This window comes from Rhinoderma darwinii, chromosome 9 (assembly GCF_050947455.1).
Source record: "Rhinoderma darwinii isolate aRhiDar2 chromosome 9, aRhiDar2.hap1, whole genome shotgun sequence".
In the NCBI taxonomy this organism is placed as follows: domain Eukaryota; kingdom Metazoa; phylum Chordata; class Amphibia; order Anura; family Rhinodermatidae; genus Rhinoderma; species Rhinoderma darwinii.
In genome coordinates this window covers 104,931,911-104,957,939 of record NC_134695.1, presented here as the reverse complement: position 1 = coordinate 104,957,939, position 26,029 = coordinate 104,931,911, and the positions used below count along the sequence as shown (strand labels likewise).

At 42.6% G+C, this 26,029-nt stretch overlaps 1 protein-coding gene across 1 annotated transcript; it reads left to right on the top strand.

Annotated features, from left to right (window-relative positions):
* The first annotated feature begins 257 nt into the window (after positions 1–257).
* LOC142660230 (inactive hydroxysteroid dehydrogenase-like protein 1) lies at positions 258–25,823 on the top strand. The gene is made up of 6 exons (XM_075836813.1): positions 258–516; positions 2,435–2,880; positions 8,202–8,429; positions 25,418–25,518; positions 25,623–25,638; positions 25,773–25,823. Exons 1-6 carry the CDS (start codon positions 258–260, stop codon positions 25,821–25,823), a joined length of 1,101 nt encoding a protein of 366 aa, XP_075692928.1.
* The last annotated feature ends 206 nt before the right edge of the window (positions 25,824–26,029 follow it).

Here is a 26,029-nt window from a genome sequence, read left to right as displayed (position 1 = left end):
GAATTTATTTTTATTTCTTTACTTTTTTTTTCCAGTGACCCTGCAGTGAATGTAGTGTATTGCAGATGCCACTTTTTTTTGCCTCATATAAATGGTTAGTATGAAGCATGCACAGGGTTACAAATATCTTTGTAACTTTTAGAATGTTTAATGGTATAATATTCAGTATTACCCTTCAAAGAAATCGTGATAAGATTTAGAATTCTACATATATTTCCTTTACTTACAGAAATTCCAACCTACTGCCTTTATTTCAGATGTTGGAATTAAACCTTAGTGGTGTAACCGAGCTGGTGAATGTACTGAAAGGCATCATAGTGTCACTATCCAAAGATGTTTCCCAGTCCTACCATAATCATTTGGAGGTCCTGACTATTGTGGGGGCCGGCTATGCAACGTGGAAAGGCCTCAATGTTCTGCACGGGTCTTACAACTTCATAAAGCATCACATTTTTCCTCTTCTGTTTAGCAATAGAAGCACGATAATACAATATGGCGAGTGGGCTGTAGTCACAGGTGAGTGAAAGTGATGAGGTAAATGTATACCATGCTTTTACCCGGTTCATGACCGGGCTATTTTGAGCCTTCAGGACCAGACATTTTTAGTTAAACAGCTATGACTTTTTTATTTGTTGGGCTAGTGACGTGATTTTTGCGATGTTTTTTTCCGTAGACAATGCAGGTTTCTTTTTTTATCATTTTCATACACATCCTTTTTACTATTTTAGAATTTTTAGGCTTAAAGTTTGAAAATAATAGTAAAACAATAAGCTTTTTTACATTTTAGCAATTTTTTTTCTGATAATAACATAGTTTTACCCTAAAATAGATCAGCCGCTGCCTCATTGAGCGCTGTGTAGAAGAGATCTGAGAAGACAGAAGAAGCGAAAGCTGCTTCTATCTTCTCCTCAGGGTCCCCGGCAGTCACTAACTGACATTCAGCTGCCCGATCACTCGGGCAGCAAGCTAACACCCGCGCCGTAAATAGTCTATGGCGCGGGTTTTAAGGCCCCCGACCGCCGGCTGTATATACACAGCCAGCGGTCGGGAAACGGTTAATTATTAAACGATATAGGATTTAAAATGTATAGAGTCCTCAAGAAAGAAGACAATGTTCCACTGGGTCACCATTGAGCGGGTTCGCATGGATCGTATTTGAGCCACAGTTTGATAAAGAACACAAGATAATTAATTAACCCCTTCGGGACAAAGCCATTTTTTTATTTTTAATTTTTGTTTTTCACTTCCAGCATTCCAAGAGCGATAACTTCATTATTTTTCTCTCAATAGAGTAGAGTAAGGGCTTTTTTCTTGCGGGAGGAGATGTAGTTTCTTTTGGTACCATTTATAGTTCCATATAATGTACTGGGAAAAAAATTACTTGCGGGCTGAAGTTGGAAAAAACTGTGATTCCTCAATTGTTTTTTGGGTTTCGTTTTTACGGCTTTAACCGTGCGATCAAAACGACAACTTATCTTTATTCTGTGGCTCAATACGATTATGGTGATACCAAATCTATATAGTTTTTTTTGTATTTTACTACTATTATTGATAATAAACTTTTTGTTAAAAATAAAATTATTTTGTATCACCACATTTTGAGAGCCATAAGTTTTTTATTTTTGCACCGATTGAGTGGTGTGAGGGCTTATTTTTTGCGGGACGAGCTGTAGTTTTTATTGGTACATAGGACTTTTTGATCACTTTTTATTAAATTTTTTCTTACAGCTAAATTTATCAAAAAATATTTTTTCTTTTTTTCACTACTAAAAAATTTTTTTCACTTCTTTTTTACACACTTTATTAGCCCCCCTAGGGGACTTAAAACAGCGATCATTAGGGCTTAACAGAGGCAGAGTGAAGGCAGCCCTGGGGGCCTTCATTAGGTCCCTGGGCTGCCATAACAACCATCGTCACCAACCGATATCACTGCGGGGGGGCGATGAGCTGTCGGAGGGGGCCGCCCTGTTTTCAATGCCTCAGATGCTGCGGTCACGATTGACCACAACATTTGAGGGGTTAAACAGCCAGGAACAGCGCGATCGCTGCTCCCGGCTGTCCGCTGTAAAATACAGCCAACACCCGTGGCATATGGAGCGTGCTCAGCGAGTGAGCGCGCTCCAAACATCACCCCCCACACCCGGACATAATGGCACGTCAGGGTGCATGAAGGGGTTAAAAGAGTTGTACTATGATAGACATTGAGGGAATATCTCATTCGCAAGGATATTCCACTAATGTTCAATTGACTGTGGTCCGACTGTTCTGACCCCGGCTGACGGCTAGAATGAAGCTGCAACAGTGCTAGAAAAGTGCCATGCCACTTCGCCTGTATGTTCGCTATTCTCAGTCACATGGTTGGCAAATATAGTCAAGACAACCCTTATGTTTTACACTGGATGATATAACACAAGTATGTTTTGTTTTTCTCCAGGTGGCTCAGATGGTATTGGAAAAGCCTATGCTGACGAGTTGGCCAGTCATGGTGTGAACATCATTTTGTTAGGCCGCAGCATCGAAAAGCTCCAAAATGTGTCCGAGTCCATAGCCGCAAGTAATGGAGTGAAAACTCGTTTCATAGTTGCCGATCTCAACAAGTACCCTGAGGTCTTCCCGTCCATTAAGGAGGCTCTGAGAGACGTAGATGTTGGGATTCTAGTGAATAATGCAGGAGTGCTTAATGAGTACCCAGCCAACCTTGCTGACGTACCAGAGGAAAAAAGTTTGGAGATCATCAATGTCAACATTGCCGCTGCTGTAATGATGGTTTATGTAGTGCTGCCTGGTATGATACAGCGGAAGAGGGGAGCGATAATCAATGTGGCCTCAGCTGCATATTATAAACCCGTTCCTCAGTTGACCGTGTATGCTGCCTCCAAGGTGAATGCTGTAATTTTAACAATACAAATGTTTCATAAAGATATATTTGCCAATTTGGAATTGTGAAGGTCCAATCCAATGTACGCAAGCCAGTAATAGCCAGATTAGCATCAGTCATGTTCAGTGAAAAGGTTTTGATACGACCACTCAATTGAAGTAAAAACTGGCCTTCTAGAAGGGTGGTCCTCTAAAAGAAGGGATTTCAAATATATTGCGTAACCTAGGGAGTTGAAAATCCATCCCAGTAAAATCTGGCCTAGATCAGTGGTCTTAAATATTCTTTTGCAAAATTACTTTATTAGGGTCCCATTTGATGTATGGAAAACCTGCATCTTGGTTGTTTTATTACACACATATTGTAAATGAAAATTTTGTTTTCAATTGTTGAGCACTTAAAAGAGGACTGGTACTTTGTAGTCATGTACCTCCCAATGCAAAGAGCAAAGCAATATATGGACCTATTAATCTGTTTTAAACGATGTTACCCCAGTTTATAGATGTTTGTTTTCCATATCTGGATATTAAAGATCCAGAACCACATCAATCAGCTCCAGTCAGCAACTTTATTAGTCACGCTATCCAAAGTCTTGAATCACACGGTAAATAATTCTATGCCTTCTTATAAGGTTCTTAATTTAACATAAGATAAACTAAGCAAAACATATAAATATACGTGTGAAAAATAATTACACATCAAATTATACAATCCTGCAGTATCTACCGTCCAGCTGTCTGTCTTCACAGCTGTGCTGTATTCCTTATCTTCATTCTTCTTCCTTTCTTACTCACTCTGGACACTCTTTTTATTCACATTTTAACCTCTGACTTTACTGAAACACACACTATATATATATATATATATATATAGATATATAGATATATTTATATAGTAAGGGAATTAGGTAGCGGGACAGTCGTCTCCTGGGGTAGACGGGCACTCGGTATCAAACACGCCAGTAAATTTCAGTCCGCACAGCAAAGATTTGGTACTACTGGCCTCAGCCAGTTTTATTTACAGGTTGTACATGAAATAAAAAGAAAACAAATATAAGAAAACTCTATGCCTGTCCGGCACTAACTATACAGTCAGGTATCCTAACTAACACAGTGCAGGCCTAATGCCTGGCACCATAAACCATGCAGACCATACAACCTGTTATGAATGCAGTCGTTTTGCTCTCACAAGCTCCTCTCCCCAGGCTGAGAGAGAGAGTGACTGAACTGCAGCCTTTTTAAAGGGCTATCACACCTGACCCGTGATTAATAGCTAGACAGCTCAAGACCAGGACTGTGTGGATGGAGTGGGGACCCACCCATCTCTCCCCACTCCAACAACCAGCCCCTTTTCCAGGTTTTAGACAAAACCTATTGCAGAGGGAGAACCACATTCTCTGCTGATTTTATTCCCTGGTTGTTTTCAGATAGCAGAAGACAGAAATCTTGGGGAAATATAGAACCCATCCACAACCTGTCCACATGGTCTGTCACAATATATATATATATATATATATATATATATATATATATATATATATATATATACACACACACATATATATATATATATATATATATATATATATATATATTGTAGCAGTTTGGGGGAATGGTGTTAAGCAAAAAGACACTCTCAGTGCATTATTCTTGTTAAACAGGACTTTAGAAGCTTTATTTCTCTTTCAAACAGGAAAGTCCAATAAACACAACAGTAGATTGTTTTGTCAGCATACACAACGTTTAGAACAGAAAGAAACGTTTCAAGCAACAAAAGTCCAAGTATAAAGCATACAGTTCAGTCCCTTTGCAGGGGTTAGCACCAGCGCCGCACCTGCCATGAGGCGAGGTAAGCCGACAGCCTCAGGCGGCGCCACCTAGCCGAAAATGGGGGCGGCATTTTAAACCAGGGACGGACTGGACCAGGGGGAGGGGACATGCCTTGTTTTACTTACCTGACGTGCCGCATGATGGGCAACGTCTGTAAGAACCCTCCTCTTCTCTGACGCTGTACGCAGCATGCGCCACCAGGGAGGAGCGGGTCTGCAGAAGGAGTGGTCGAGCGCTCTCGCCTCAAGAAGAGAAGTGACGAGATGCACGAAGTAAGCGGTGGCCTGTATTAAAAACTGAGCGCCACTTACAGCGCTCGCGCTCCTGTCTTCACTAATTTAAAAGGTGTCGGTCGGACGTTTCTGGGGGACCGGGACCCAGGAGTATACTGCAAGGGAGGTCTGGGCATTTTACTGGCAGCCAAGGTCTCTATGGAGGGGGAATAATCGGAGCTGTTACCGATCACATCTAAGTTCATAACTTAGATGTGGTCGATAATAGGTGACCTAATGGATTCAGGTCTCAACACTAGATATAGCTGCTCTGTATACAGGATACAAAGCAGCTGTATCTCAAAAAGTAAAAATAATTTTCAATAAAAAGTAATTAAAACTTGCACCAATCACATTGATAGATATCTTCATATATTAAAAAAAAAAAATATGTTTTTAAAGGTGTACATAGCCTTTAAACTGTAACTAAACGTTTATCATGTCATAGTGACATGTCAGAAGTTTTCACCGGTGGGGGACTGAGCACTCAGACCCCCACCGATCACTAAAACGAAGCAGAAGTGCTCGGGTGAGCGATGTGCCGCTTAATTTATGATCGACTTTCAGCCCAGTGAGCAGTGTACGGACTCCTAGGCTTTGTATTGAGCCCGTACAATGCTCCATGGAAAGCCAAGCAGAATTGAAAGAGCACACCGCTCACCCGAGCACTTCTGCTGCTTCGTTTTAGCGACTAGTGCTCGAACCCCACTGATCAAAACTTCTGACATGTCAAAAGTTTTTAAAAAATGTTGTTACACTTTAAAGAGAATCTTTCACCTGCCCATACATGTTCAGCTGAGTGCAGCATGTAATGGTCAGGGCTGCACAAACTCTGGGGCACTTTACATTTTTTTTCCTATCCTCCTTGTCTATTCACAATCCCGACACTTAGTTAACGTCTCTGTGGTACTTACAGCAGAGCAAAGCGTAATCTCCCTGTAACATGTCTATTACAGCGTGATCTCGCGAGATTACGTTTTGCTCTGCTCTAAGTACCATAAAAACGTTACCGAACTATCGGTATTGCGAACAGACATCCCGTCCTGACTGGAAGGAATGTCTATTCACTGTCTAAACACTTCTGTAATGTTAATATGTCAGTACAAGACAGCACATAGTGAACAACTCAGTGTCACTATGCGCTGACTAAATGAATGGAGAGAAGTGCATGACGCTGATTGGTCACTGATTGGTCAGAGTCATACACTTCTCTGTACAACGCCCACTTGGTCTAAAGTAAAAACACGCCCAGTTGGGCATTAAGAAACTAATTAGCATAAAGCTAAAATCGCTCCTAACGTGGTAAAAATAGATAGTTTTTCTAAATAAAAAGCATTACTGTCACCAACATTACAGCGCCGATCTCCTTATGTACAAGATGGGCCACTTATAATGTGGTGACAGAGCCTCTTTAAACCATTTTCAGTGATAATGCTGCGTTGCTGATCTATGATACTGAAGTAATACAGTAAGTAGAATTCTTTAAATCATTTCTATACATTAAACAGCACTTTAACAAATAAACAACAAATGTTTTCATATTTGAAAAAACGTATATATTGCGTGTTTTTTGTGTAAAGCTTGTAATGACAAAAACTCGGATAGATTGGGGGGGCGTCTTTTTAGGCTGGGTTCACACGACCTATTTTCAGATGTAAACGAGGCGTATAATGCCTCGTTTTACGTGTGAAAATACGGCTCCAATACGTTGGCAAACATCTGCCCCTTCTTTTGAAGGGGTTTGCCGAGGTACTGCGCCGACGACCTGTCATTTACTCGTCGTCGTTTGACAGCTGTCAAACGACGACGCGTAAAATGACTGCCTCGTCAAAGAAGTGCAGGACACTACTTTGAAACGTAATTTGAGCCGTTTTTCATTGAATTCAATGAAGAACAGCTCAAGATTACGGGCGTCAATGACGCCTCGCAAAATGCGAGGAGGAGCTTTTATGTCTGAAACAACGGAGCTGTTTTCTCCTGAAAACAGTCTGTAATTTCAGACGTAAAAGCCAGTTATCGTGTGCACATACCCTTATAGTTCGCCTCAGGCAGCAGAGGGGCTAGGTTCACCCCTGGTTAGCTCTCACCCCTCTGTAAATATCAGGTCTGTTCTGCAGCAGACCAGTCTTCACACTCTTGCTTCCCCACACACTCTCCCAGCAGTGCTTTTCTCTTATTTAATCACCATGCAACAAATTTCATTAGTCGGCCATCCGTCACCCATAGACTCCCATGTGAAAATAACGTGTACATTTAAAGTGTATGCTTCTCTTTTGGATAGCACGAGATTGTATTGAATTGGTATTATGACAAATTGCATAACTAATCATAATTCAAGAAAAGTCAGGAGTGGACACATCTCCAAACGATGAAATGAAAATAAATCTGGTGGGTTTATTCCATGCGCTACATTTCTGTTCCTAATCTGGAACTTGTTATTAGTAATCAATTAAAAAAAATATCTAAATCTCTCTCTCTCTGTCTCTGCCGCTGTAGCAGCCATACCGGCTGCTAGCGGCGCCACCGGGCATGGGGTGGACATGTAAGAAGCAAACCCATACCATCCAGTTGAGGTAAAAAGTTGACTATTGATTTATGCATACTGATATAAAACTTTATATTAACTGTTTAATTCTCTAAAGAAAAGGAATAAGCTACCAATATGTTTCCAAATGACAGTCAGATTTTTGCAAAGGTCGCTTCCAACTTTTTTCCCCTAGGGAAACATTCAGGTCGGAGTTATCCTGATTTGCAGCCAATGTTGTGGGGCCCAAGCCTTAAAAGGAGAACCTCAGTTTGTGTTATGGTTCCCACTGGAAAGTACATCCTTGAGCTACAATAGGTTTGGCGCCGGCTCAACTGAGGTGCGAAGGTCTAAGGAATCTCCCTGTTCTTAACCCCAACAAAGTAGGTTGTGACCCTCGGAGTAGTCACCGATTTGGCGGCAGGGGTGCTGCTAGATACGTCTTGAGCGGAAGCAGATGTGAACAAAGCCAGGGGTCCTCACTGGGAGATTGGTCAGGTTCGCCACAAACCAGAGAATGAGACTAGTTGTAATCCGAAGACAGGCAAGGTGTCAATACCAAGGGGTCGAACCTCAAGTACCAGACGACTAGTCCAAAGGAGAGCGAGGAGAGCAGAATCCAATAAGAAACAATGGTCAATATTAAGGTCAAATTCAGAGTCAAAAATGAATTATTGTTTTAATTGTACTTTTTCTTTCAGGCTTTTCTGGATAGTTTCACTAGAGCTTTGCAATATGAATATGCCTTATCCGGTATATTTATACAGAGTCTGACTCCTTCCTTTGTGGTCACAAAGATGGTAGACTTTGCTGAAGTATTTACGAAAAAATCCTTGCTTGTACCGCTGCCGAAAGACTATGTACACAGCGCTGTGAGAACTATCGGAGGATCACTGCAAACAGCTGGATACTGGTCGCACTCCATCCAGGTAAATATGGTGAATGGTATATTAAATGCCTGCACAATCTCTATGATAAAGTAAGGTCAGTGCGTTTTAGGCATATTTGTCACATTGTTTCAGATCTTCAAACAAAAATGAAAACAGAGACAACACGAGTAAAACAAAATCGTTTTCAAAAGATCATTCTATATAATAAAGGAAACAATTATTCACCATTAACTAATAAGTAATTGCCCCTTTATGGTGTATTCACACAAATAAAATGCTGCAGGTTTGGCTTTGTTCACATCTGCGTCAGGGCTCCGTTCCGTCTGAGCTTTCTGTCGGAACGGAGCCCTGACTGACACAAACGGAAACCATAGGTTTTCATCACGGTTGATTGCAATGGTGACTGATCCAGTTCCAAAGGTTTCCGTACCGTAGTCGACTACGCTATTGATTCCGTCAAAACAACGGAACCCTTGCACAACGGAGACAAATGGAAACCATTGGCACCTGATTCGTCACCATTGAAATCAATGGTGATGGAAACGGAAACCTATGGTTTCCATTTGTGTCAGTCAGGGCTCCGTTCCGACGGAAAGCTCAGACGAAACGTCGGAACAGAGCCCTAACGCAGATGTGAACAAAGCCTTATCGAAACTGTGGTCAATGGTATTTTTACATGGGTGATAAAAACAATATTCAACGAGATCATCATTCAAGAGATCACAGGAGCTGCTGGTGTTCGAGATACCAGACATCATGTCTGTCTAATTTCACAGTAAATGGCATTCTGCAGTCTATGTATAATACAAGCAGGTTGCAGAGCAAAAACGGGTCTGAATTTTTGATAAAAAACAATTATAAATATAACTGTTAGCCCAAAATACACACAATAATATAAAAAAAAAAAGTCTCAAAGGTATCCATAGCCAATGATCAGGCGAACAAGCAGTCTTAAGGCCCTATTACACCAGCCGATTTTGGCAGGTGCAGAGAGGGCCGATCAATTAGACAGCTCGTTGATCGGCACTCGTTTGCTCCTGTCATAAGAAGCTATGCATGGGGACGAGCGGTCGGTACTCCGATCGCTTGTCCCCATCATGTCGGCAGCGCGTCTCCTTGCTTACACAGGGAGATGTGCTGCCGACAATGATAATATTTAACTTTTTAGAACGATATGATCAGCAGATGAACGAGCGTATGCTTGTTCATCTGCTGATCACTGCCTTGTTAAGGGTAGGGCCACACGGAGGGGCGCTGACACGGTCACAACGCGGCTAAAAACCGTGCCGGCACCATGTTCGGTGCGGCTGTCAAACAGCCTGTTAGTGGCCGTATGTTAACGCAGTTAAACTGTCCCTTTATCTGTAAAATCGTGCGGCCATGAATTCATACACCCTTTATTGGCCGCATGATTTTGCAAATTACATCAGCTTACCCCGCTATTCATTCTCTTTGGCAGCGCCGGAAAATCCGAACACTGCACTCGGCTATCTCCGGCGCTCCCATAGAGAATGAATGGAGCGGGAGTGCGCATGCGCATGTAACCGGAATACCCCTTAACGAGTTATTTGACAGCCGCTCCTACATAGTGCCAGCGCGGTTGTTGGCCGCGTTGCGACCGTGTCAGGGCCGCTCCGTGTGACCGTACCCTTACACAGGGCAATTATTATCAACGAGCATTCTATGAACGATCGCCTGCCCGATAATCGCCCTGTGTAAAACCCCCTTTACTAACCCGATCATTCGTTCCCAATCATTGTGTGAACAGGGAAGTGATCAGCTGACTAACAAGCAAACACTTGTTCATCGTCTGATGGCATCTTTCATGATGGTCGCCTGTTGCCGTGTAAACAGGAGATGTACTGACAACAAGATGCAAATATATAGGGACAAACTATTGTATGAACTCTATTTAACAGCAAGAATATGAACATCATGGGGAAATAACCGCTTGAGAACCCCTCTATGAGCAAGAGCCTCCGAGAAGTGTATCTCCTGCTCTATCGGACACGGCCAGGCCATTTAATACTTTGTCGGCCATTTATGCTACGTGGGGCTGTGCACAGATTGTGTCAGCAATATAATCTGAGCATCCTGGGTTTCAGGAGCATCTATCGCTGAGTAACTGGTATCGCACAGCAGAGGGCACTAGAGCGTTGTTCAAGATGACCTAGACAGAGAGAGGGCGGTGTAGTTCTTGTGAGGAAACACGTGGGGTGTGGAGACTGTAAACTGGCTGTTAGGAGAGCTGTAACACAGAGACGGAGCCAGTCTGCTGTACAGCTTGCTGTATTAACCCGTTAGTGACCGGCCCATCGTGTTTCTACGTCGGTCACTAACGGGCCTTATTCCGATGCCATAGACTTTTTACGTCGCGGCATCGGAATAAGTAAACAGAGCAGGGAACTGTCAGATCTCCCTGCTCTCAGCTGCCAGAGGCTGCTGAGGGCTGGGAGCGTCCCTGCTCTGCCGTGTGAGATCGATATTAGTATCGATCTCACACGTTTAACCCCTCAGATGCGGTGCTCAATAGCGAGCACCGCATCTGAGTGGTTTTGGAGAGAGGGAGGGAGCTTCCTCTCTCTCCCACCGACACCCGGCGATACGATCGCCGAGTGTCTGTGTCTCTAATGGCAGCCGGGGGTCTAATAAAGGCCCCCAGGTCTGCCTGGAGCGACTGCCTGCTAGATCATGCCGTAGGCATGACCTAGCAGATGCCTGTCCGTGTTAAACGGACAGGCATAATACACTGCAATACAAAAGTATTGCAGTGTATTACAATAGCGATCGGAGAATCGCATATTATAGTCCCCTAGTGGGACTAGTAAAAAAGTGAAAAAAAGTTTAATAAAGTTAATTAAAAAAAAAATGAAAAACCCAGCTTTTCCCCTTACAAACTGCTTTGCTATTAAAAAAAACAAAATAAAGTTAAAAAGTTACACATATTTGGTATCGCCGCGTCCGTAACGACCCCGACTATAAAGCTATTACATTATTTAACCCGCACGGTGAACGCCGTAAAAAAAATAATAAAAAACTATGGAAAAATTGCTGTTTTCTGTGAATACTGACTTTAAAAAAATGTAATAAAAAGTGATCAAAAAGTCGCATCTACTCCAAAATGGTACCAATAAAAACTTCAAGTCGCCCCGCAAAACAAAAGCCCTCATACAACCGCATCGGCGAAAAAATAAAAACGTTACGGCTCTTCAAATATGGAGACACAAAAACAAATAATTTAGAAAAAAAAGCGTTTTACTGTGTAAAAGTAGTAAAACATACAAAAACTATACAAATTTGGTATCGTTGCAATCGTAACAACCCGCTGAATAAAGTTATTGTGTTATTTATACCACACGGTAAACGGCGTAGATTTAGGACGCAAAAAAGAGTGGCGAAATTTCAGATTTTTTTCTATTCCCCCCCAAAAAAAAGTTAATAAAAGTTAATCAATAAATAATATGTACCTAAAAATGGTGCTATTAAAAAATACAACTTGTCCCGCAAAAAACAAGACCTTATACAGCTATGTCGATGCAAAAATAAGAAGGTTATAGCTCTTGGAATGCGACGATTGAAAAATGTAAAAAATAGCTTGGTCATTAAGGTCCAAAATAGGCTGGTCATTAAGGGGTTAAGAGAGGGGCCAGCTGCCTGTTGCAAAAGTTTTCCGGGGGGAAACTGAGGAATGGGCTCAAAGTAATCTGCAGCGAAGAAGCAAAATAATAAGGGCCCCTGGTGTATAGAGCAACTAAACCGGAAGGAAAGGAAATAGGCACAGGTGAACACTATGTGCACACACACTAATTACGTCCGTAATTGACGGACGTATTTCGGCCGGAAGTCCCGGACCGAACTCAGTGCAGGGAGCCGGGCTCCTAGCATCATAGTTATGTACGACGCTAGGAGTCCCTGCCTCGCTGCAGGACAACTGTCCCGTACTGTAATCATGTTTTCAGTACGGGACAGTAGTTCCACGGAGAGGCAGGGACTCCTAGCATCGTACATAACTATGATGCTAGGAGCCCGGCTCCCTGCACTGAGTTCGGTCCGGTACTTGCGGCCGAAATACGTCCGTCAATTACGGACGTAATTAGTGTGTGTGCACATACCCTTAGTGTGTGTGCACATACCCTTATGCTAAGTTTCGAGAGAGTGCTATGTTCACACGGGGTATTTTGCCGAGTTTTTTGACGCGGAAACCACGTCGCAAAACTCGGCAGAAACGGCCCGAGAACGCCTCCCATTGATTTCAATGGGAGGCGTCGGCGTCTTTTTCCCGCGAGCAGTAAAACTGCCTCGCGGGAAAAAGAAGCGACATGCCCTATCTTCGGGCGCTTCCGCCTCTGACCTCCCATTGACTTCAATGGGAGGCAGGAGAAAGCATATTTCTCGCTGTTTTATGCCTGCGGCGCTCAATGGCCGCGGGCGAAAAACGGCGCGATAATCGCCGCGAAAATCAGCGTGCAGGGAGAGGAATATCTGCCTCAAAGTTCCAAACGGAATTTTGAGGCAGATATTCCTCCCCCAAAATACTCCGTGTGAACATAGCCTTATTCCTTCGTGATTTTTAATTTGCTCTTACAGACAGAACTATATTCTCTGGGGGGCACTGCTAGAGGTCTCTCCACACTGAAAATTGGGCAGCAATTTATCACCTGCAAGTGATCTGGCATACTGGCTATCTGATCTCACTTACCTACACCTGGCACTCTTATGCACATAAATTCAGATAGTTTTACCGTCTCTCTCCTATGTAGTGGATGCTCAGTGCTTGCTTCGTGGGAAGTCATAGCGCTCCCCCTTAATGATTTTGGAATTTCCTGAGATTGTTAAACGAAGGATTTGGAGATTGAGCCCTCTGTGGATTACTTGTCCAGATGTAGCAGGGTCCCTGGGAGTTGAAATACTTGAATTCTGGGATTCTAATGTGGGATCAGCAACCTCTGGGATGTCTGGGGCGCCTTCGATGCCTATACTACAGGAGTTGTTATATGCGCTGTTTCCTCTCCTGGACGTGGGCTTAGGGTATGTTCACACGCTGAGAGGCAGTTACGTGTGAAAAGACAGACTGTTAACAGCTGCCTCGTTTCACACATAAGGGTATGTTCACACGGCCAAATTTCAGACGTATACGAGGCGTATTATGCCTCGTTTTACGTCTGAAAATATGGCTACAATACGTCGGCAAACATCTGCCCATTCATTTGAATGGGTTTGCCGACGTACTGTGCAGACGACCTGTTATTTACGAGTCGTCGTTTGACAGCTGTCAAACGACGACCCGTAAATTTACTGCCTCGGCAAAGAAGTGCAGGACACTTCTTTGCTACGTAATTTGAGCCGTTCTTCATTGAAATCAATGAAGCACGGCTCAAGGTTTACGAGCGTCTCAGACGCCTCGTAAATTACGAGGAGGAGCATTTACGTGTGAAACGAGGCAGCTGTTAACAGTCTGTCTTTTCACACGTAAATGCCTCTCATCGTGTGAACATACCCTAAAAGCTCCTCCTCGTAATTTACGAGGCGTCTGAGACGCTCGTAAACCTTGAGCCGTGCTTCATTGATTTCAATGAAGAACGGCTCAAATTACGTGGCAAAGAAGTGTCCTGCACTTCTTTGCCGAGGCAGTAAATTTACGGGTCGTCGTTTGACAGCTGTCAAACGACGACTCGTAAATAACAGGTCGTCTGCACAGTACGTCGGCAAACCCATTCAAATGAATGGGCAGATGTTTGCCGACGTATTGCAGCCCTATTTTCAGACGTAAAACGAGGCATAATACGCCTCGTATACGTCTGAAATTTGGCCGTGTGAACATACCCTTAAAGGGGTTTTTCCATAATCAATATTATTCACCTATCCTCAAGATAGGTGATAAATATCTGATTGGTGGGGATCTGACCTCTGGGACCACCACTGATCACGAGAACGGGTTTACCTTGCTGTGGGAGCCCCATATGAATTAATTTCTATGGGGTTGACTAGCGCTATCTTTGGCAGCCCCATAGAAATGAATGGATTGGTGGCCGAGCATGCGCAGTACCGCTCAATTCATATGGGGCTCCTGGGCACGACAAGGTAACCCATTCTTGTGATCGGTGGCGGTCCCAGCCATCGGATCCCCACCAATAAGATATTTATCACCTATCCTGTGGATAAGTGATAAATATTGATTATGGGAAAACCCCTTTAACCCCTTCGCGCTCAGCGACGTACTATTCCGTCGCGCTAACCAATACGTTCGCGCTCAGCGACGGAATAGTACGTCGCTGGAGTAACGGCCATTTCGGCTGTCATCCTAACACATACAGGGGCTGTGACAGCAGCTGTCTCGTACAGCAGCTGCCGCAGCTCCTACAGCGGGGACCGATCTCTGTGTCCCCGCTGATTAACCCCTGAAAAGCAGTGTTCAATAGTGATCACGGCTTTTTAGGGGTTAAGCTACAATCGCCAGCCTGCTACGCGATAGCGGCTGGCGATGGTGACTATGGCAACCAGACACCAAACAATGGCGTCCGGCTCTGCCATCGACGGAAGCCTAGTGGGTCCTGACGAAGTCAGGACCCACTATGCTTGCTGTCAGTGAGTAGCTGACAGCTCTAATACACTGCACTACGCATGTAGTGCAGTGTATTAGATTAGCGATCAGGGCCTCCTGCCCTCAAGTCCCCTAGTGGGACAAAGTAATAAAGTTAAAAACAAAAGATGTGTAAAAATAAGAAAATAAAAGTAATAAAAGTAAAAATCCCCCTTTTTCCCTTATCAGTCCTTTATTATTAATAAAAAATATATAAACAAATAAACTATACATAATTGGTATCGCCGCGTCCGTAACTGCCTGAACTACAAAATTATTTCGTTATTTATCCCGCGCGGTGAACGCCGTAAAAGAAAATAATAAACCGTACCAGAATCACAATTGTTTGGTCACTTCACCTCCCAAAAAATTGAATGAAAAGAGATCAAAAAGTCGCATGTACCTAAAAATGGTCCTGATCGAAACTACAGTTCGTTACGCAAAAAATAAGTCCTCGCACGGCTTTAGTGATGGAAAAATAAAAAAGTTCTGGCTCTTAGAATAAGGTAACACAAAAAGTGAATGATTTTTTACAAAACGTATTTTATTGTGCAAACGCCATAAGACATAAAAAAAAACTATAAACATCTGGTATCGCCGTAATCGTATCGCCCCGCAGAATAAAGTGAATATGTCATTTATAGCGCACGGTGAACGCTGTAAAAAAAATAGAATAAAAAAACAATAGTAGAATTGCTTTTTTTTAGTCACCACACCACCTAAAAAAAGAATACAAACTGATCAAACAGTCGCATGCACCCCAAGAAAACTACAATGAATTCCTCAAGGGGTCTAGTTTCCAAAATGGGGTCACTTTTGGGGGTTTTCCACTGTTTTGGCACCACAAGACCTCTTCAAACCGGACATGGTGCCTATCAAAAAGGAGGCCTCAAAATCCGCTAGGTCCTCCTTTGCTTCTGAGGCCGGCGCTTCAGTCCATTAACGCACTAGGGCCACATGTGGGATATTTCTCAAAACTGCAGAATCTTGGCAATACGTATTAAGTTGCGTTTCTCTGGTAAAACCTTTTGTGTTCTAAAAAAAAATGGTATAAAGAGGATTTTCTGACAAAAAAAATATTTCACCTCTACTTTGCTCTAAATTCCTGTGAAACACCTAAAGGGTTCATAAACTTTCTAAATGCTGTTGTGAATACTTTGAGGGGTCTAGTTTCTAAAATGGGGTGTTTGATGGGGGTGTCTAATATATGGGCCCCTCATAGCAACTTCAGAACTGAACTGTAACCCTAAAAAAATAAATAAATTAGGCAATACTTCGCTTCTTACATTGTACTGATAATGAGCCGTGCCCACCCCGGGATGACCCCAGTTTTGACCGTATAAACGGAGACCCCTATTAGACCGTTTCAGTGCCCGGTTTTCCCAAGCATACACCCCCCGAGACGTGTATCTCTATTGATGAGTCCTTGGTACATTTTAACCCCTTAAAGGGAATGTGTTGCCAGAAAAACATGTTGTTTTTTTTAAAATTAAACATTTAGTGTGTGGGTGATTAAACATTGTTCAAATTTTTTTTATTTTTTTCACGAGTCAGGAAATAGTCAGGAAATATTATAAATTTATTCTAATTTATAATACTACCCATTTTTGGTCACTAGATGGAGCTATTCCAAAAATTGCAGCATTGCAACAATGGGTTAAAAGCCCTCGCTCTAGTGAGCTCTCAGCATCCCCCCCTCCTTTATCCTGGCTAGTGCCGGGATAAACGAGGGGTTTGAACGGTGTAACCTCCTACGCTGTGTGTCGCCATTTTTTGAGCTAACACACAGTGTAGTAGGTTTACATACAGTAGTAAACACACACAAACACGAACATACATTGAAATCTCTTACCTGCTCCTGCCGCCGCGGCTCCCTCCGGCCCGTCCGCTCCGTTTGCTGCCGCTGGTCCAAGTGCACAAATCCGGAAGCCGCGACCGGAAGTAGTAATATTACTGTCCGGCCGCGACTTCCGGTCCACAGGAAAATGGCGCCGGACGGCGCCAATTTCGAATTGGACTGTGTGGGAGCGGCGCATGCGCAGTTCCCACACAGACGCCGTACACTGAAGTCAATGGGACGGGAGCCGTTCGCAGTCCCTATGGGACTGTGGCTGCCGTATTCCATGTCTGTATGTGTCGTTAATCGACACAGACAGAAATGGAACAAAAAATGGCAGCCCCCATAGGGAAGAAAAAGTGTAAAAATAAGAAAAAGTAAAACACAAACACACAAATGAATATAAACGTTTTTAATAAAGCACTAACATCTTTAACATATAAAAAAATAATTTGTGATGACACTGTTCCTTTAAGGACGCAGCCTAGTTTTGGCCTTAAGGCTCAGAGCCCATTTTTCAAATCTGACATATTTCAATTTATGTGGTAATAACGTCGGAATGCTTAAACCTACCCAAGCGATTCTGAGATTGTTTTCTCGTGACACATTGGGCCTCATGTTCGTGGTAAAATTTGGTCGATATATATTTAGTGTTTATTGGTGAAAAATTCCCACATTTAGAGAAAATTTTGAAAAAATAGCATTTTTCAGAATTTAAATGCATCTGCTTGTAAAACAGACGGTTATACCACCCAAAATAGTTAGTAGTTCACATTTCCCATATGTCTACTTTAGATTGGCATCGTTTTTTGAACATTCTTTTATCTTTCTTGGACGTTGCAAGGCTTAGAACATAAACAGCAATTTCTCATATTTTTAAGAAAATTTCAAAAGCCTTTTTTTAAGGTACCTCTTGAGTTCTGAAGTGGCTTTGAGGGGCCTATGTATTAGAAACCCTGATAAAACACCCCATTTTAAAAACTAGACCCCTCAAAGTATTCAAAACAGCATTTAGAAAGTTTTTTAACCCTTCAGGCATTTCACAGGAATTAAAGCAAAGTGGAGGTGAAATTTCTGAATTTTAATTTTATTCATTTTTTTTTCTGTAACACAGAAGGTTTTACCAGAGAAACACTACTAAATATGTATTGTCCAGATTCTGCAGTTTTTAGAAATGTCCCACATGTGGCTCTACTGCACTCGTGGAATAAAACACAAGCCCTAGAAGCAAAGAAGGACCTAGTGCATTTTGAGTCCTCTTTTTTTATTAGAATATATTTTAGGCAGCATGCCAGGTTTGAAGAGGTGTTGAGGTGCCAAAACAGTAGGAATCCCCCAATAGTGACCCCATTTTGGAAACTACACCCCTCAAGGAATTCATTTATGGTTGTTGTTACCATTTTGACCGCACAGTTTTTTCACAGCGCGTATTTGAATTGGGCTGTGAAATGAAAAAAGTCATTTTTTCCAATAAAATGTCATTTTTGATCAAAATTTCTTATTTTCACAGGGAACAAAATACAACATTTTGTTGCCCAATTTGTCCTTAGTGTGGCAATACCCCATTTGTGGTGATAAACTTCTGTTTGGGCCCATTGGAGGGCTCAGAAGGAAAGGAGCGCTATGTGTTTGTTGGAGTCCAGATTTTGCTGGATTGGTTTTCGGGTGCCATGTCGCATTTGCAGAGCCTCAGAGGTATCAAAGCAATGGAAACCCACCAGAAGTGACCCCATTTTGGAAACTACACCCCTCAAGGAATTTATTTATGGTTGTTGTTAGCATTTTGCCTGCACAGTTTTTTCACAGCACCTATTTCAATTGGGCTGTGACATAAAAAAAATAACATTTTTTCCAATAAGATGTAATTTTTTATCAAAATTTTTTATTTTCACAGGGAACAAAATACTCTATTTTGTTGCCCAATTTCTCCTGAGTGCAGCAATACCCCATTTGTGGCGATAAACTGCCGTTTGGGCCCATGGGAGGCCTCAGAAGGGAAGGAGCGCTGTGTGTTCTTTGGAGTCCAGATTTTGCTGGTTTGGTTTTCGGGTGCCATGTCGCATTTGCAGAGCCCCAGAGGTATCAAAGCAATGGAAACCCACCTGAAGTGACCCCATTTTGTAAATTACACCCCTCAATGAATTCATTTATGGGTAATGTGACCATTTAGACCCCATAGTTTCTTCACAGAACTTATTTGAATTGGGCTGGGAATTAAAAAAATATATATTTTTTCCAATAATATGTAATTTTAGCTCAAAAATTCTTATTTTCACAAGAAATAAAATACTCCATTTTATTTCCCAATTTGTCCTGAGTGCAGCAATACCCCATTTCTGGTGACAAACTGCCGTTTGGGCCCATGGGAGGGCTCAGAAGGAAAGGACCACCATTTGGCCTACTGGGGATTTTCTAGTGCGAAGTCATGTATGCAGAAGCCCCTGAGGTACCAGTACAGTTGAAACCCGCAAGAAGTGACCCCGTTTTAAAAACTACACCCTCAAGGCATTCATCTAGAGGTGTAGTGAGCATTTTGACCGGAGACCTACACCCCATAAACTGTAATGTGGGTTCTCCCGGGTATGGCAATACCTTACTTGTGGCTGTTATCAGCTGCCTGGGCACACAGCAGGGCCCAGAGGGGAAAGACGAGGGGGGATAAGCTGTGCGGAGTGCATCAGGGTAAGTAAAATTGGGGTAAATTATAAACCAAGGGATGTATGATACATTTTAAAACACTCTTTCATACAGAGCTCTGGTTATTCGGGACACGTGTCACATTGATATATTGTGACCTTCCTTATCCCCCTCTTATAGCAGACTTTGCACCTCTTTTGACTATTTCCCTTCTTGCCAGTTTGGGGAGCTTCTCCTGGAAAGTGTTTCCGTCCTGGTACGATGCGTGTGGCCCCGCTTCCAGAAGTACTGGGTGTCCCCCCTTCTTGGTCCCTAAAGATTAGGTTCTTGATAATCACCTCTTGAAATTCCAGGAAAGTTCCCGTCTGGCCTGCACATCGACGTAGCACGTACGCATTGTACAAAGCCATCTGTATGATGTGCACGGCCAGCTTCTTATACCACACCGCATGGCGCTGTAGGGCTTCAGGATTTGATCTGACAAGTCCATCCCTCCCATGTACCTATTGTAGTCCAGGATGCAGTCTGGTTTGGGGGTGGCCTTTCCTTCATATATCCTAAACCTGTAGGTATACCCTGATGCACTCTCGCACAGCTTATACATCTTCACGCCATACCTTGCCCTCTTACCCGGCAGGTACTCGCAGAATTGAAGCCTCCCTTTAAAATGTACCAAGGACTCATCAATAGAAATACACTCCTCGGGGGTGTATGCTTGGGAAAACCGGGCACTGAAACGGTCTAATAGGGGTCTCTGTTTATACAAACGGTCAAAACTGGGGTGGGCACGGCTCATTATCAGTATAATGTAAGAAGCAAAGTATTGCCTCATTTATTTATTTTTTTAGCTTCCAGTTCAGTTCTGAAGTTGCTTTGAGGGGCCCATATATTAGGAACCCCTATCAAACACCCCATTTTGGAAACTAGACCCCTCAAATTATTCACAACAGCATTTAGAAAGTTTATGAACCCTTTAGGTGTTTCACAGAAATTTAGAGCAAAGTAGAGGTGAAATTTTTTTTTTGTCAGTAAATCCTTTTTATACCATTTTTTTTATAACACAAAAGGATTTATCAGAGAAACGCAACTTAATACTTATTGCCCAGATTCTGCAGTTTTGAGAAATATCCCACATGTGGCCCTAGTGCGCTAATGGACTGAAGCACCGGCCTCCGAAGCAAAGGAGGACCTAGTGGATTTTGAGGCCTCTTTTTTATTAGGCACCATGTCCGGTTTGAAGAGGTCTTGTGGTGCCAAAACATTGGAAACCCCCCAAAAGTGACCCCAATTTGGAAACTAGACCCCTTGAGGAATCCATTGTAGTTTTCTTGGGGTGCATGCGGCTTTTTGATCAGTTTTTATTCTATTTTTAGGTGGCGTGGTGACTAAAAAACAGCAATCCTACTGTTGTTTTTTTATTCTATTTTTTTTACAGCGTTCACCGTACGCTATAAATGACATATTCACTTTATTCTGCGGGGCGATACGATTACGGTGATACCAGATGTTTATAGTTTTTTTTTATGTCCTATGGCGTTTGCACAATAAAATACGTTTTGTAAAAAATCATTCACTTTTTGTGTTACCTTATTCTAAGAGCCAGAACTTTTTAATTTTTCAATCAATACAGCCGTGCGAGGGCTTATTTTTTGCGTAACGAACTGTAGTTTCGATCAGTACCATTTTTCGGTACGTGCGACTTTTTGATCTCTTTTTATTCCATTTTTTGGGAGGTGAAGTGACCAAACAATTGTGATTGTGGTACGGTTTATTATTATTTTCTTTTACGGCGTTCACCGTGCGGGATAAATAACGAAATAATTTTGTAGTTCAGGCCGTTACGGACGCGGCGATACCAATTATGTATAGTTTATTTGTTTTTTTATATATTTTTATTAATAATAAATGACTGATAAGGTAAAAAGGGGGATTTTTACTTTTAATACTTTTAAAACTTTTATTTTCTTATTTTTACACATCTTTTTTTTACTTTTTTTTTTACTTTATTACTTTGTCCCACTAGGGGACTTGAGGGCAGGAGGCCCTGATCGCAATTCTAATACACTGCACTACATGCGTAGTGCAGTGTATTAGAACTGTCAGCTACTCACTGACAGCAAGCATAGTGGGTCCTGACGTTGTCAGGACACACTAGGCTTCCGTCTATGGCATAGCCGGACGCCATTTTTTGGTGTCCGGTTGCCATAGTCACCATCGCCGGCCGCTATCGTGTAGCAGGCTGGCGATGGCAGCTTAACCCCTAAAAAGCTGCGATCTCTATAGAACGCGGCTTTTAAGGGGTTAATCAGCGGGGACAAAGCGATCGGTCCCCGCTGTAGGAGCTGTGACAGCTGCTGTACGAGACAGCAGCTGTCACAGTTCCTGTATGTGTCGGGAGGACGGACAAACGGCCGTTACTCCCGAGACGTACTATTAGGTCATGGAGCGCGAACGATACAGCTGCCATGACCTAATAGTAAGTCCAGGAGCGGGAAGGGGTTAAAGGAAGGGTTCAATTCCGCCAGTACCTGCCGGGTAAAAAGGCAAGGTATGGTGTGAAGATGTATAAGCTGTGTGAGAGTGCATCAGGGTACGCCTACATATTTAGGATATATAAAGGGAAGAACACCAGTATTCAACCCCCATAATGCCCCCCCCCCCTTACTGGGAGTTAATGCAAAAATTGTGGGGGATTTGGTGCACCCACTGCTGGACCAGGGTTACCACCTCTACCTGAATAATTTTTATACCGGCGTCCCACTCTTCAACTGCCTCGCTTCCAGAAGTCCTGTGGCATGTGGCACTGCTAGAAGAAACCTGAGAGGCCTCCCTAAGACTCTGCAGGGCAAACAAGAAGGGGTGAGAGCAGGGCACAATCTAGCAGCAACATATTGTGTGTCAAGTACAAGACAAGAGAGATGCCACACCAGTACCCATGTACCTGTACGAGGTACCAGTACAGAGACCCCCAAACCAGACTGCATCCTGGACTACAATAGGTACATGGGAGGGGTGGACTTGTCAGATCAAGTCCTGAAGCCCTACAACGCCATGCGGTGTGGTATAAGAAGCTGGCCGTGCACATCATACAGATGGCTTTGTACAATGTGTACGTGCTACGTCGATGTACAGGCTAGAGGGGAACTTTCCTGGAATTTCAAGAGGTGGTTATCAAGAACCTAATCTTTAGGGACCAGGAAGGGGGTGGGGCACCCAGTACTTCTGGAAGCGAGGCCACACGCATCGTACAAGGGCAAAACTTTCCAGGAGAAGTTCCCCAAACTGGCAAGAAGGGAAAAAGTCAAAAGAGGTGCAAAGTCTGCTATAAGAGGGGGATAAGGGAGGACACAATATATCAATGTGACACGTGCCCCGAAAAACCAGAGTTCTGTATGAAAGAGTGTTTTAAAATTTATCATACATCCCTTGGTTTATAATTTACCCCAATTTTACTTACCCTGATGCACTCCGCACAGCTTATCCCCCCCCCCCCCCTTATCTTTCCCTTCTGAGCCCTGCTGTGTGCCCAGGCAGCTGTTAAGCACTAGGTGCTTCTTTGCTTCTGGGGCTTGTGTTTTAGTCCACGAGCGCACTAGAGCCACATGTGGGACATTTCTAAAAACTGCAGAATCTGGACAATACATATTTAGTAGTATTTCTCTGGTAAAACCTTCTGTGTTACAGAAAAAAAATTGAATAAAATTGAAATTCAGCAAGAAAAATGAAATTTGCAAATTTCACCTCCACTTTGCTTTAATTCTTGTGAAATGCCTGAAGGGTTAAAAAAACTTTCTAAATGCTGTTTTGAATACTTTGAGGGGTCTAGTTTTTAAAATGGGGTGTTTTATCAGGGTTTCTAATACATAGGCCCCTCAAAGCCACTTCAGAACTGAACATGTACCTTAAAAAAAAGGCTTTTGAAATTTTCTTAAAAACATGAGAAATTGCTGTTTATGTTCTAAGCCTTGTAACGTCCAAGAAAAATAAAATAAATGTTCAAAAAATGATGCCAATCTAAAGTAGACATATGGGAAATGTGAACTAGTAACTATTTTGGGTGGTATAACCATCTGTTTTACAAGCAGATACATTTAAATTCTGAAAAATTCTTTTTTTTCAAAATTTTCTCTACATTTTGCCATTTTTCACCAATAAACACTGAATATATCGACCAAATTTTACCACGAACATGAAGCCCTATGTGTCACGAGAAAACAATCTCAGAATCGCTTGGATAAGTTTAAGCATTCCGACGTTATTACCACATAAAGTGAAATATGTCCGATTTCAAAAATGGGCTCTGAGCCTTAAGGCCAAAACAAGGCTGCGTCCTTAAGAGGTTAACAAACAGCGGCTACAAACTGAGATAAAAGCTGATGCATCAGAGAACTAGGGATCCTATTTTTCTGCAAAGTAAAGTGATTTATAGTTTGTTACTCTTTGAATTCACGAGAAAGAATGGTCTGCTGTTGTTTTTCGTGGCCGGGGAAGACACGACCTCAACCCCCATTATGGATGTCAATTCTAGTGATGGTCCGAATGTCACTGAGCCCTTACTATTAACCAGGTTTTTGCCCGATTCTATGAGGAGCTTTAGGCCCAGTTCACACTGAATTTTTGGTGCAGTTTTTGACGCGGAAACCGCTCCAAAAAACGCCTTCCATTGATTTCAATGGGAGGCGGAAGCGTTTTTCCCACGAGCAGAAAAACGTTCGCGGAGAAAAAGCGTCATACTCTTTCTTTAGGCGTGTCCGTCTCTAACCTCCCTTTAACATCAATGGAAGGCAGAGAAAGCAGTTTTCGAAAGTGTTTTTTTGCCCGCATAAAAAGCAGCAAAGAGTGCAGGCAGGTCAAAATCTGACACAAAATTCCTGAAGGAATTTTGAGTCAGATTTTTTCCACCTGCAAAAAACTCTGTGAACTAGGCCTTAATCTTCTAGGGTATATTCTCTGTCGGAACTAGAGGACCTCTTGGCTACCGTATTCTTTCCCGTCTTGAATGGTGGGATGTTGGCATTCTTGAGGTGGATCTTGCTGTAGAGGAAATTACTAGACTTATTGACTCCTTTTCCAAACAGGAAAGCTCCCAGAATTGATGGCCTTCCCATTGAGTGGTAGAAGGCTCATGTGAGATTGATTATTGGTCCATAGGTTGGTAAATCATAGTAATTCTGGTTCTAGAGTCATTGCCTCTCTAGACTCAGAAAAGGTGTAACAAAGGTTCGGGCTTGGGTCAAAATATATCAAAAAATGCAACTTTTAAACTCCATTCTGGTGGCCAGTTATAGAACCAACTGTCATAATTCCCCGACCCTTACCTTGGGTCGTGGTATCCCTTCTCTCCCCTTCCCTTTTTGCGTTGGCCATCGATCAATTGGCAATATCTATGCGTAACTCATTTGTTATAAAGGATTTTTGGTAGGAGATAGGCAAGAACGTGTCTCTTTATACGGATGATACGTTACTATTTCTTCAGGGACCCTTCCTGCAGGCAGTGTTGGCATCACATCTTTCTGGGTAACCAGTTAATTGGCCCAAATCGCAGGTTTTGACCACAGATGAAAAGGCAAAAAGTCTGGGAGACCCATCCCCTTTACAATGGGCAGACACATTATCTTACCTGGGGGTAGATATTAGCTGCAATGTTAAAAAGTTTATATCTGATAATATTACTCCTATGTTAAAAAAGTCTTAGAGTGGATTTTGATAGATGGTAAGAACTTCCCCTTACAGTGACGAGCCGCATAATTCTCTTTAAAGTGAAATCTCTACTAAGATTTCTGTATATGGTTCATAACTTTCCTGCACAGTGCTGCAGGCTGTATTGTCGCACTGTTTTATATATTGGAAACCTGTTTTGCCTATTTGATTTTTTTTTATACTATGCTACGTATATGCTATCATTTTTGATTACAAGTTTGAGCAGCTGTACTCAGGTGCATTTTGAGGAACTAATGTACAATCTCTGTTCAGTTGTCTATAGGAACCTGGATGCCTCACAGCCTTTGGATGTTTCTGTGGAGCTATATGGGCAATAAAATCAGAGCCCAGTACTTATCCAGAAAGAAAAAGCAGTAAGAACAATAGATGTTCACGATCTCCAGACATAATAGATCATCTATTATAAATACAGCTGCATATCATATAATCGTCAGCTTCACTGTGCTAATCCTTACAGATATGAATCTGACTTTGTATGTACTGTAAAGCGCTTCATAATACTGTGTAACGCATTCTGAAATAAAAGTTCCCAAATTCTTATTGAGAGTAATCGTCAAAACTGTTTATCAGTTCTGTTTGTGATAAGTGAACCCGTTCACTTGTACAGGAGGAAGCTGCAACCTTGCACAGCCGCTACGAGTGTGACGTTGTGAAGTAAAGAGCGGTGTAAGAAATAATGGGAAAGCCACCTACAACTAGGTGATTGGTGGGGGTACCAACAGTCAGACCCTCAGTGATCAGATATTGACGCTCTTTGATGAGATAAGCCATCAGTTTTATGTACTGAATAATACCTTTGACCCAGTGGCGTAACTACCACTGTAACAGCCGTAACGGCTGCTACGGGGCCCGTCCTGCCTGCCG